The 13586-nt window shown below is 44.3% G+C and overlaps 1 protein-coding gene across 7 annotated transcripts in view; it reads left to right on the forward strand.

Moving 5' to 3' along the window:
* The window catches only part of AFF2 (AF4/FMR2 family member 2), a 444617-nt gene that overhangs the window by 142108 nt on the left and 288923 nt on the right, over window positions 1–13586 (forward strand). For 3 of the 7 annotated variants that reach the window (XM_034648985.1, XM_034648987.1, XM_034648988.1), the window contains exons 2-3: window positions 2188–2308; window positions 11861–12721. In XM_034648985.1, coding sequence (XP_034504876.1) covers window positions 2188–2308; window positions 11861–12721 — 982 coding nt within the window. Of the gene's footprint in view, window positions 1–2187; window positions 2321–11860; window positions 12722–13586 lie in introns of all 7 variants that reach the window. The other 4 variants (XM_034648984.1, XM_034648986.1, XM_034648989.1 and 1 more) reach the window with 2 other exon arrangements.

Raw genomic sequence — 13586 nt, forward strand, 5'->3', positions numbered from 1 at the left:
TTAGCCAAGCCACGAGACCAAAGGACTTGGGTTCTCTTCATGGGAGAATTCAGCGTGATCTGTGGGCCTGTCGTTCCGGCCTGTCAGGTGCCCCGAGAGAACAGACGGCTCGAAAACCGCCATCTTGCTCGCGTCCCTCACAAGCACGGGACTTGGGCTCTTGTTTTTGTGTGGAGAGGCATCTGCTGTGGCAGGCAGAGAGACCAAGGGGCTTCCTTTGCAACAAACCTTCCCGGCACCCCCACTCAGTATTGCTTTAACTTGTGGGTCCGCCTCCACCCTGACGGCCTTCTCTTTCCTACGTTTGAACGCGCTGATCATGGGCTCCGGTGATGCGTGGCGCGCGGCGCTCCCGTCCGAGCTCGCGCTCCGTGTGCGTGGTCTGACGATGTGACTGTGTCTGCTTGATGGCACACCGGCCTCCACCACAAAGACGTTGCGGCCCACGGACGTGTGTGCTTCAGATCTCAACTTGCGTCCGGCTAGGAGAGAGGATGCCAGCAAGTGTCATCCCTGCGGATGGCGTCTGAGACTCCCCAGGACGGGCTGCCTTCCAGGATCTAGACTTGGCATCTTTCTTGACCAGACGGGGCCCAGATGTGGGGTCTGGCTTTGTGTAGCGCTCTGGAGCTGCTTTGCTTTCTCCAGATGGTGACAGCATTGGCTGAGCGCTCTTGTGACCGGCCCAGAGAGCTCCTCCGTGTCTGGCATTGTTCGTATTGTGGAAGCATAACGTACGTCGGAACATCCCTTCACTGGTGCCACTTTTTTAAATCGGAGAAATGAAGTCTCGTTGATTCAGAAAACAAGGCTATCAAAGTCACTTTGAATCTGTCAGTTGGAGGATTCCTGTGGAGAAAGGGGGATGATGAAGTGTAGTGGCATCTCACGCTCCATGTATATCAATATCTAGTTAAGCTGCCACAGATATTTCATGCTCTGGGCTCTTAGTTTGTAAATTAAAAGTTATGATACTCATGAGCAAACTAGGCGACCAAGGATAGGCATTAAGGTCTGGGATATATTCAAAACCTGTCGACTATACTCTTCTATTAGTGTATCTCTTGTAATTCCTTTAGCTATTACGTTCATTTGCATGCCAATTATCTAATTAAGTCTTAACATGGCAGTATTAACATGGAGAAGGAAAGCAACATTTGTACAGCACCTGCTAGGCATTTTACATACGTTTATATAATTTAAATTTGCCCCGCATATATGTCCTCACTTTGGGTAAGATTTCGATCAAAAGTAGGGGAAAAGAAAACCCAATGGATAAAATAAAATCCACCACTTTTGAGACTTACAGATTATAGTGTAATACGCACAATTGTTTTCTTCATCGGGAAGCATTTCATTCTATAAAAGCCCAGGGCCCGGAGTATATCTTAGTTATTATCTGGAACCTTCTGTGCTGATCCTCCAATGGGAAAGCCTGAAATGTGACGAGTCACAGAATGACACAGAGTTTATAAAACATGTGTGCCTTAAGGTCATTCGAGGCTTTTGACACCTTTCATTGTTAGCTGTTTGCTGTTCAAGCCAGACATCTTTCTTTGTGAAGAGTTTCCTAACGAGGCTGTCAGTCTCCTATGGCACACACCATGAGAAGAGCAAAGGCACCACCATCACAAAAAAGGAATGTAAGCGAATGAGTGGTTCTGTGTTTTGTAGACTTCCAAAAACGTCCATAAACGCTCCTGTGATTTTGTTACAACAGGCTAACTGGCTGTGGGCTCAGGACAGAATTACGGTTGGTCTGCGACGTCTTGGTTAATTCCTTTCCGTTAGGACTTCGTAACATCTGTGTATTCTGAGTCCTAAGCAGTTGGCAACACAAAGGAACTTGATTTCAGTACCTTTTTGCACAGTGGACTGACTTTTGGGGAGCCCGTAATTGCCCGTAGTATTCAAGCAGGGACAAGGGGAGAGGATTCTGGAACACTTAAGTGGGCATGAGTATGGTTTCTAATGAGCACGTTTCCATGTTCTTCTGTATTCCAAAGAACTGGTCAGGATCTTAAACCCCGTGGAAGTCCAGAAAAAGTTTCTCTGCTCCCTGTGCAGTGTATCCATTTGGGTAGCCTTGGCTTGTACTGTTTTTTTTTTTTTATTGATAACAAGGGAGATCTGAATGACATGACTAATTAATCTTGTTCTCCTTTTGTCTTTTTCTTTTCCTATCAGTCACTATGAACAAGACCGTAGTGCACTTAAAAAAAGGGAATGGGAGCGGAGGAATCAAGAAGTCCAGCAAGAAGATGATCTCTTTTCTTCAGGCTTTGATCTTTTCGGGGAGCCGTACAAGGTAGCTGAATATGTATGTAATTTATCTTTTTGGAAAATGGTTGCTTGTTACGTTTTTGAACACACTGTTGATTAAATCAACATTTAATCTATTTTTAAAGCACCCAAATCATTTCCAGGAGAATATATTTGACAAACGCAATCTAGACATACACTGTATTTGGGGCAATTGCAGCTTTCTGACGAAGTCTTCAGAGACAAATTTTGTCTTCTTCGGGGAGGATGGTCCAATTTCAACGGGACTAGCGAGACTTCTTGTCTCCCAGGAGTTCTCTCCTGCCCAGCACTTCTGACAGCAAGCAATGCCCTCTTGACGCTTTTCCCCCCCTTGAGTGTTGGCAAGACAGCCCCTGAAGACTTCATCAGAAGGTCCATGGCTGTGTCTCTTTCTCCTCCCGATCGGTGCCATCTGCAAGCGGTCGCCTCACTTTCCTTTCCCATGTTAGGTTGTTAGCAGCTGTGGAGTGGTTTGAGTGCTCTTTGACAATCCTCGTTCCAGGAGAAAGGGAAAAGCCAATCATTTTTTCCTGGTGGTTAATCGTCCTGGATGAGGAGATTGCCTCAACGGGGCGGGGGGAGTGGGTGGCACAGCCAGGTTGATTGCCTAGCGGTGTTCTAGCTAGTTTGTAGCCCCTGCTGCTCTGTCTACAAGTACTGATTTCACAATGACTGCCTCTGAACTTTCTATTCGGGGTGGGGCTTGGGGGAAGAGTCTTGTGGAATTGCTGGCAGCTGGTTGGTGTTTATTGAAATTTAGTAGCAGTGTAATTTTCCATAATGAAACAAAATGATGTAAGAGTTAAAACAACAATAGAGGGAAATTTCTGAGAGTCGTGCTTTTAGAAGGGCACCAATTAGGGGACAATGACTTCTGGAAAAGGAAAGGACAGCATCGGCACAAATACCACTTTGGGGTAGGGAGTAAGCTGTTTGGCGCGGTGACCACTGAGACCAGATCCTCGTTGCCTTGTTCATGATAAGTGAGCAGCTCTTGACTGAGACTCAGGTGCCTTCCGAGTTCGGTTAATCTGACCAAGAGAGTTAGGTCACCTAAGTACTCCTTTCCAATTTGTTAATAATAGTATAATCCTTAAAAAAGCATTTCTCCTATTACAATTGATTTAATTTACATACTGCCTTTGAACGCGTGTGTTTAGAGACGTGATGAGTTTAGCAAACATTCGTCGAAGGCCCATGACGTGCTAGTCACGTCTTAGCCAAATGCACAAAGAGGAGTGAGACTTCATCATGAGCGACGGAAGGCACGAGTGCAGGGCAGCTGCCACAGAGGTAGGCAGGGGAGAGGTTAGTGGAGACTTGGTGCCTCGTGCCAAGGAGTGTGAACACAATTCCATACAGAAGAGAAGTCACTGCAAGCTTTCAAGTAAGGGCATGGGCAGGACAAAGAATTTTGAAGACAATGTTGGCAATGTGGTGAGTTGGTTGGATGAGGCAAACAAGAAGGCAGATAAAGAAGCTTCCGTAGTTCCCTAAGGACCTTTCAGGGCAGGGAGGATTTAAGGCAGTGCGAGGAAGTTGACATGATAAGACTGTCTGACTGGCTGTGGAGAGGGTGGGACAGGTCTGAATGATTCCCATATTTTTGACTTGAGAAGAAGGCAGTCTCATTAACAGGCTGTTCAGGAGGAAACAGGGTTGGTGCTTGAAAAGACAAAAAAAGAATTAAATCTGTTTGAGCACATTTGGTGTGAGATGCCAGTGAGATATGAAGAGAGACCTACCCCCTAGGCATTGGGTATAGGGACCTGGAGCTAATGAGAGCGCTCAGGAGAGAGAGTTAGGTTTGAGCAGGCAGGTGGCCGTGGAAGCCAGCAGATGACTGAGAAGGACAAAGAGAATCTTGGGGAGCAGTGGCATTTAAGCAGTAAAAGAGGTGGCAAAGGAGACGCCAGGAAAGGAACCTAAAAAGGAGTGAATGATCACAGAGGCAGGAAGAGAACTAGGAGAGAATCATTTCATAGAAATCAAGGGGATACAGGGTTTATTGGTTAGTTATTTGTGTCCGAGAGGGTAGGAAAGGTCAGGACTGGGAAGTGGCTGCTGGATTTGGTAGTTAAGGGGGTGGGGGGATCAGCGACCTTAGGGAGAGTTGTTTTATTTGTTGATGCCAGTGCTTGTTGTGGAAAGTGAACTGCCTGGAGTCAGGGAGTAAATGTTAAGAGGTAAAACAAAGAAAGGCAGCAAGGCAGTGAGTTTTTGTGTGGAGGGAGGAAGAAAGGAAGGTAGGTTAGAACCTGAGGGGAGAAATGATATGGAAAGAGCCTTTTTTTCTCATAATGGGAGAAATGTGAACATGTTTAGAGATTGATGGGAAGGACCCAATGTCAGTCAAGAGGGAGAGGGTGAAGCGACCAGAGGAAGAGGTGACGATGTGTTGGGCAGGCTCCTTCCTGGAGGAGATGAGCAAGCAAAGTCAAGAGTGTGTGAAGAGTGACCAGCCATGGCAAGACGTTGTGGCCTCCATTTTTTCCAGACAGTAGAGGAGAGGTCAAAGGATGATAGATGCCTTTTCCCTTCTTGAGAAAGAGGAATAACCAGAGGAGTTTTACGTCTTATCTTTGGATGAGTTAGAAAAATGAGCTTTATTCAAAGAGTCATTCTCAAAGTTCAAAATCTACTCCGTGCTCAATGCTATTACCGTGATGAGGTGTAGTACCCTTGGTTTATCCCCTCTTTATAACTTTAAGTCATTTTGAATTAATGGCCTTGTACCTTTAAGGTAAATGCCATCTCTTGCTAACAAGGCCTGTAATATAGATGCATATTTATTTTTCGATGTCAGCAATGTATTTTTGAGTAGGCAGTTAAAAAAAAAAACCTGTTACCAACATTGCCAGAAGTTTTCAGAAGTCATCTCTCTTGCTATGACGAGGGTGTATCAGGTAGAGACTCCAGGTGGGAACATTTGTCTAGCTCAGGGCCAGGCCTATTTTGTGATTAGTAGCCTGTTGCCTTTATGTTTCTTGATGGGGAAGAGCTGTTGTTCTTCAGTGGAGACTGTATGGGAGAGGAATTAAGCTAACAGTTGATGACCTAGAGATTCTCTTTCTTTCACCTTGCTTTGATGACCAGCTGCCATCTTGTGCTGTGTCCGCGTTCAGGATTCCCTGGGAGATCACTGAAGAGTTTGCCCATATTATAATACCGGAACTAATGTGCACCTCCATCAGTTCCCTACACCTGGACTGGTGTGAACGCCCTTGGAGTATCTGGACACGCCAGTGGCAGTAGGAGTGTTAGAGCTGGACCATGGTCCACTGGTAGAGACAAGGACTTACCCCAACCCTACCTTAGGGTTGTGGTGGGAATGCTTATCAAATTAAAAATCAAAACTCCTGGTGGCGGATCAGGACTTTCAGGAAACCTCTTGCCACCCTAAAGCCTAAAACGTGGCCTGATCAGTTATCCAGTAATGTTGGTAACTTCTGAAGTAGCTAATGAGCATCGGTCCCCAAGACCGTGCCCTTTCTCGGCACTTGGAAGAAATGGTGATCTCTCAACATCCTGGCTGACTTCTTTCCTTTCTTTGCTTCACCCCTACCATTCTCAGAATGGAAAGAATGTTGACCACCCCTGCATGTGGTTGGTGATGGGGACCTTCTCTGTGAGGCTGCTTCTGTTGCTTATAACTTCTAAATCTGACTTTGTGCTATGGTGCTGAGAGGGGTGTCTTCAAAAGCACTTGAAAGATGTGAAGCTGTTTGACATGTCTAGGCTAGTGTGGAAAGACTGAGCGGGTTGAGGAGCTGGTGTGTATCAAGTGGCTGCTGTATGCCAGGCACGTGCTAGGGCTTTCTATGTGCCTGTGTAGTCCTTACGACAACTGGAGTACTCGTTTCCCTCATGTTGCCCGCAAGGAATTTGAGGCTCAGAGAGGTGAGGTGGCTTCTCTGCAGCTTCATATCCATGCCAGTGGTGGATCTAGAACCCAGTTCTGTGGTTCAGTACCTGTAACAGGAAGCTGTTGATTGTCCCGCAGGAGGTCAGAAGACCTGATAAGCTTACTTACGTCCTGGGTGACTTTGGTGAAGAAACTTCATTCCTCTGGCCTATAGTTTCCTCCTCTCTGAAGTGAATAATAATACCTGATAGGAAATAATCCCTGATAATAATAACAATAAGGCAACAACAGTAACTGACGTTTTATAGTCTTTGCACTCTGGGAGAATGAGGAAAGCGAGGCACAGAGAGATTAAGTGGCTTACCCAAGGTCATTTGGGTTGCGGAGATAGAAGCCTGACTGAGATCAAAGCTGCTCTGCTGACTCACGTGGCTGTTGCTAAGGATCAAGTCAAAGGAGCCGGGAGACCTTGCTTTGAAATCTGGAAAGTGCTGTACAAGTTCGAGATATTATTGTTATTATAATTAAAGAAAGAAATAGCAACTTACAGCTTAGAGAGATTAACTGTAAAAATATTACAATTAGGGAAAAAAGGAATTACCAAATCACATACATTAGCCACAGTGAAATAAAGGGAAAAAAATGAGCCTCAAAACTTAAATTATTTTGTTACCTTTTATTAAAAAGAAATACGATGGTATAATTGCCTCCTAGCGCATTAGTCTTGTGATGAACTTATACTACTGATTTGTAGATAGCGTCAGAAGCAAACTGAGGCAACTTTGCATTTCTTAGAGTAATGAGAGGCAAAAAGCCTACACAAAGCAGTACTGTTAGTCACGAGCCACAAACCAGACATATAATTTATGCCTGAAAATACTTGGAAAATGCATTTCCTTGATGATGGAGAAATTGTGATTATTTAGAAAATAAGAGCTGCAGAGGTTACCTTTAAGAATCAACCAATTATCTAGAACAGGAAGTAAAGAACTGGCCAATTGAAAGAAGCCTATAACTGGTTGAAATGGCTGTTTTATTTTTGCAATGTTTGTAATGTCCAGTCAAGATTGCCTTGCTCCTTAATAGGATTACTAAGACCACGGAGGGTGCGAAAGAGCTTTCGGTGTGACTCCGAAGTTACTGTGGTGTGTAGGTGTACAGAAGTGCATTTCAGGCCCCATGGGGTTTCCTATCTGGTGGCTCTCATATCTACATCTTGAGAAGTTTAAAAACTGGTTGACAGTTGCCCAGCTCCGGTGGCGGAAAGTCAGAGGCGACTCAGTCGATCCAGACCGTACTGCTAATTATTTGGAGATTGTTACATGGTGGACTTTTTGAGGCTATGTATCTGTGTGTCCTCCATGCCTAACCCTGCCTCATGACTGTTTTGAATTTACCAGTATGTGTCTTAAGCATGACCATGGTAATTCCTACTTGTAGCCACAGCACGTCTGTTATGCAAAGCATATGGATCTTCCTTCAATCAGCAACTCAGAAAGTGTCGCCAGTGAACTCAACCTTGAACTGTCTGCTATGCAGTTCTGCTTGCAAGTCCCTCTGAGACCACTGCTGTGTGAGGAAGCTAGTCTAAGGGAGTTGACACCCCTTCTTTCCTCCAAGTTATCCCAGCTGGCCCTGTGTCATTTGTGCACAGGAAAACCCCACACCTGGAGCTATTAGCTTGGCCCCCTAACTCCAAGGTATAGATAAATGCACCTTCACTTGAGTAAGACTTTAATGCAATGCTCTTTTTTAAGTCATCATAAGAAAAAGACACATGAAGAACATCTTTGCATCTTCTGTAAAGTTGTGCTGAAAAAATCGTTTTATTGTTAAAAGTTCTTTTTTTTTAAGATTTATTTATTAGAGAGAGAGGGAGAGAGAGCGCAGGGGGAAGGGCATAGGGTGAGGGAGACAATCTCAATGAGATTCCACACTGAGCGAGGAGCCCGATGCGGGGCTGCAGCTCACGACCCATGAGATCATGACCTGAGCTAAAACCAAGAGTCAGATGCTTAACCAACTGAGCCACCCAGGTACCCCATGTTCAAAAGTTCTTATAACTGAACCAATGAGAAGAATTCCTTTTTACATTAGTACCTGGCAACCACTTGTCTTATTTAATAAATTAAAATATGCTTCCTTCCATCAGACAAAGAGAATTCGGTAAGCTATGAGTTTTTCCTTTTTCCCTTAGCTACCAGGAAGCTCAAAATTCAATTTAATGTTCAATCACAGTAACCAAGTCAGCCTGACTTTTGCTTTTCCATTTATGTACCTTTTTACTCCAAGCTATTGTAAAGCCTTTATTTTGATATAGGTAGGATACAAATTATAATTGGATTCTATTCATGTCAGCAACAATTTTTTGAGTATCTGATATGCCCCTGATGTGGTGCTCAGTCCTGAGGATATAAAGGTGGATGAAAGGTGGTCTCTGACCTTTAAGAGCTCATAGTTTTATGCAGGAAAAGAAATCATTACTGTAGTATACCCTATATGGTGGGAGGTTGATTTTCTAGACCTATGCAAAGAACTTTTAATTTTCCTCTAATTTTATTTACATAGACACGGTTTTAGACATTGGCCAGTTTAGATGTTCTCCTAATTTCAAGCATATTTTAAAACCTAGAGATGGGGGGAAAAGATCTTAGCATGCATTGGAAAGCCAGATCATTATAACAGTAGAAATCAATGAAGAGACATTCAAACCTAACCAAGATTCTCTCCATTGAAGAAAAGATGAGCACGTCCCTTTTCTTTACTGCTGAACAGGAGCAGAAATGTGACCAGCTTGCTTGCAAGCAAATGAGTCTTAAGGTTCTTGAGTCTTGATTATGTTGACCTGGAGAGAGTGAATTATCATTCAGGACTTTGAGGTATTCTCCTGGTCTCTCTGACATCTCAAGGCAAGATTCTGATGTTGAAGAGCTCAGTTTGAATGGAAGTTCAATGAACTTTTAGTGCGAGTCCATTAAACTCTCAAAGAACGTTCAGTCCATTGAGCTTTGAGCTTCCTGGTAGCTAAGGCAAAAAGGGAAAATTTCCTATAGAATTCTCTTTGTGTGAGGGAAGGAAGCAACATCCAAATTCATGAAATGAGGCAGTGTAAAACAAAGGCATTTAACATGGGAAACGAAATGGTGTCATCTCCCCCCTTGCTGGGTCAGGTCCTTGAAGATAGCCATGGATTAGTGTTCATTAGGCCATCATCTGACCCAAGAGGTAAACTGTTTGAGGGCCCAGAGCAACTCTGTAAGTATTTAAAGCTTGCATTAAATTCTTTTTTAAAAAAAGATTTTATTTATTTAAGAGAGAGAAAGAGAGTGAGAGAGGGATCACAAGTAGGCAGAGTGGCAGGCAGAGGGAGAAGGAGGCTCCCCGCTGAGCAAAGAGCCATATTTGGGGCTTGATCCCAGGACCCTGGGATCATGACCTGAGCCAAAGGCAGATGCTTAACTGACTAGCCACCCAGGCGCCCCTAAAGTTTGCATTAAATTTGTACTGGGTCCTCAGCATGATGAAATCTTTGTTTTGAATTAAGGGACTGAATAGGAGGGAGACTGGGTTTGGCTGCTCCCCAAATGGTTGGTCATACACCGCTGTCAAAGGAGAGCACTCTCTCCGGAGTTTATTCTGGCCTTGGCTGAAGAGTGATTTGTGCCATTAAAATGGACAAACCTAGGGATGTTCAGGGAATAAAAGTGATTTCTACCCGTCTCTATCTATTAAATAGGCCTTTCAAATGTACTTCTGAAAATGGAGTGATTATTCAGCTGAGGATTATATGGAATGTTAATTGTTTAATCACTGCTTTAGCACTAAGGTTGCATGTGATGCAATATTAGGTGTTCTTGTGGATAAGAGAGCTGAAAGAGACATTTATTGGATTTCTAAAATTCCCTCCCCCAATAGGACCCTCGTAGCATATATTGAGCATACTTTTCTGTAATCTCTGGAATCCCATTTCCCTCACTGCCCACATTTCTTTGGAAATGTCTTATATGATTTCACACATGCTATGAGTTGGATACTGCATATAGTACACGGAGATCATGTTAACAACGAGGCCAAGGTCACCAGCTTGATTCCCCCTCTGGTTGCTCCTTCTTGGTATCCTTTGCCGGCTCCTCTTCTTCTTTCGGTCGCTTAAAGGTTGACGTTCCCCAGGGTTGCCTCCCGAGCTGATCTTCTCATTCTGTATTTTCTTTCTCTGGGTGATTTCATCCATTTCCAGCACTTCACCCTCCATTCATTTGCACACTTCCATCTTCACATACAGAGCACAGCACACGGCCAGACAGCCTAGGTCTAGACTGAGATCCCACACTCGGATAGGCACACTCCCCGTGGATGCCAGGAGCTTGGGCTGGGTTAAGGGCATGGGAGAGATCTGAGAAGTTAAACATCTATCTTCAATGGAGGCTGTTATTAGTGGGGAAGGCGTCGCCCCTTCCCATGCATGGAGAACATGCCTGTGGCCCCTGGAACCTAGAGGCTACATAAGGTGGGCGTCTTCCCCATCCAGTGGTCCCACCGCCACATGGCTCCGTGGAGGCCAGTAGCCTTGTTTTGTTGCAATATCTTGGGCCAGAATAGTGCAGCTTTAGCACAAAGAAGTCCTTTGCCCTTCTGACTCTGACAGCTTGATTTAAGAACACCTTTGGCAGGTGAAGGGAATAATAAAAAGTCACTTTTGAACATGAACAGCCGAGCTTTCGTCAAAGTCATTTCCGAGCATAGAGCTATCCACCATTTTCTAGTTACGAAAGCTGTGCTTTCTGTGTTACAAAAACCCATGCAGCAACTTAATTATTTGAAGAACAACCAGAGCCACTTTTAACAAGATTAGTATTTCCTACAGGGGATGATTGATTGTCCGTAGAACGATTTAGTTGCCAACATCACTTTGGAAATCTGGCCTTGTTTTGATTTACGTAAGCAACAGTTTAATTCTTGAATAAATTTTTCTAAATCATTGAAAAGACACAGGAGAGCTTGAGTCAGTGTTGATGCACAACTGCACCATTTCAAAGTAAACACGTATGAATCATCAATACGTGAGCACAGTTGCCCCCGGAATACGTGGGCAGGTACCAGGAATTCATACAGTCCTTTGATTAAAAGGAATTAGATTCGCTTTAGTCATGTTAGCTCCATTAGATGTTGAGCTTTTCTAAACCAATATATTCATGATCGCACAATTTCACTGACTTCCTGATCCAATGGGCTAAGCCTTTTTCATGGTATAATGTGGCGCAAAGGGCTGACCTGTCAAGAGAAAATATAAGTCGAACGTTCCATTGCAATTCCAGCGATCACTAAGCTGAAGTTGTTCATCACAATATGGAAAGTAACCATTCAGCTCATCTGACCTAAAATAAGTTACTTTGCTAATGAAATTCATAAGCGACGTAATTTAAAACTTTCTCCCAATGAGCATGTTTAAGGACAGGCCAGGGAGTATACAGACGTTAATCACACAGCTCATTCCAAGAGGCTCTTTCAAGAGTGTTATTGATTTTTTTTCCTTACATAGCACATGAAAAGCATGAAATTATATGGCAGCATGAGAATTTTAAAGAACCCTATATGCTAGTCTACTTAGGACATCTGTTTGAAACATTAACATTAGGAAACACAAACCTATTCATTCTCTCTCCTCCCACCCCCATCTTTTTGTTATTTTAGACAAACAAAGGGGATGCACTTGCCAACCGAGTCCAGAACACGCTGGGAAACTATGATGAAATGAAGGATTTGCTAACTAACCATTCTAATCAGAATCACCTAGTGGGGATCCCAAAGAATTCTGTGCCCCAGACTCCCGTCAACAAAACCGAGCCGAGCTTTTTCCCAGAACAAAAGAACCGAATGCTCCCACCTCACCAGGATAGCACTCACCCCTCAGCACCAATGCCTCCTCCTTCCGTCGTGATACTGAATTCCACTCTCATACACAGCAACAGGAAATCAAAAGCTGACTGGCCACGCGATAGTCATAACGCTAGCGTTGTCCCAGCCAGCCAGGCCAGTGGTCAGCCAAACAAGCTGCCGCCGTCTACACAGGACCAGCCCCAAGCCCGACTGGAAGACTTCTTTGTCTACCCAGCAGAACAGCCCCAGGTCAGAGCCGTTGAAGAGTCAAACGTGTCTGCAAAGGAAGACAGTAGTCTCAAATCCGGTGTAGGGGATACGTTCAAAGAAATCTTTCAGTCCGTCTCCCCAGAAGAATCTGAATTTACAGTGCAAGCTCCTGGTTCTCCCCTAGTTGCCTCCTCTTTGTTAGCTCCCAGCAGTGGCCTTTCAGTTCAGAGCTTTCCACCAGGGCTTTACTGCAAAACAAACATGGGGCAGCAAAAGCCAACTGCGTATGTCAGACCCATGGATGGCCAGGACCAGGCACCGGACGTCCCTCCGACACTGAAACCTTCCATTGAATTCGAGAACAGCTTTGGGAATCTGTCATTTGGATCACTCTTGGATGGAAAACCCAGTGCAGCCAGTTCAAAGCCTAAGCTGCCAAAGTTCACGATTCTCCAAACAAGTGAAGTAAGTAATTTTTAAAGTTTTGTTTTGTTTCATTTTTTTTTCTTTTTAGTTCACTGCTCTAACCTCTATGATCAAGTATTCACAAGCGGCTCTTATTTACCTTCTCGAGCCATAGATGAGACTCTTCAAGGTCAGAGTCTGAGTCTCGATCTTCTGTTGCTTGTGACTTGACTGATTACCATTCCGCAAATACAGTTAAATCTCCATAATGTGGAATGGCAACAGACAAGGTCAGTCTGAGTGAATGAAAAGTTGCACTTATAAAATAGTTTCAGAGAGTGCACTTGTAGTCGTATGCACAAATTAACAACACTGGAGATTATAATTGGTCGTAAGCAGGGTGAGGTCCACGAAAAGATTGGGAGTTACCATAGGCCTTCACTAGAAAATAGCATCTCATAAGCATAAAACACAGAAGCTCCTTAAGGTACAAGAATGTAAAAGTGTGATTTGCTGGCATCGGAAGTGGAAGGCATTCTTTAAGAATCTTAGTTTCTCGAGTGCTTGTGGGGCCATTCCTTGGCAAGATCCTAACGTTATCTTCCGTGTCCCTCAGTCTTCCCTTCTGCACCAGCGTCTTCCAGGGGTACCTCCATAGCTCTCTTAGACTACCTTGATCCCTTCTGTCAAAGCCAAGGTCATTGTGCTCAACCACAATCCCACTGGGTTTAGAATGACTAAGTGTCCTACCCATCTCAGGAACCATTGCCTTATAAAAGAGAAGTCGGAGGGACCCAAGCGTCTCCCAAAGGAATGACTTGTTGCTAATGATTGGATCCCAGGCCTTGTGGCTCCTGGGTGGGGGACATGTGTGGGGTGCCCCTCAGACACCACCATGTAAGCGGCTGCCTACTGCACCTCCAGC

This window comes from Ailuropoda melanoleuca, chromosome X (assembly GCF_002007445.2).
Source record: "Ailuropoda melanoleuca isolate Jingjing chromosome X, ASM200744v2, whole genome shotgun sequence".
In the NCBI taxonomy this organism is placed as follows: domain Eukaryota; kingdom Metazoa; phylum Chordata; class Mammalia; order Carnivora; family Ursidae; genus Ailuropoda; species Ailuropoda melanoleuca.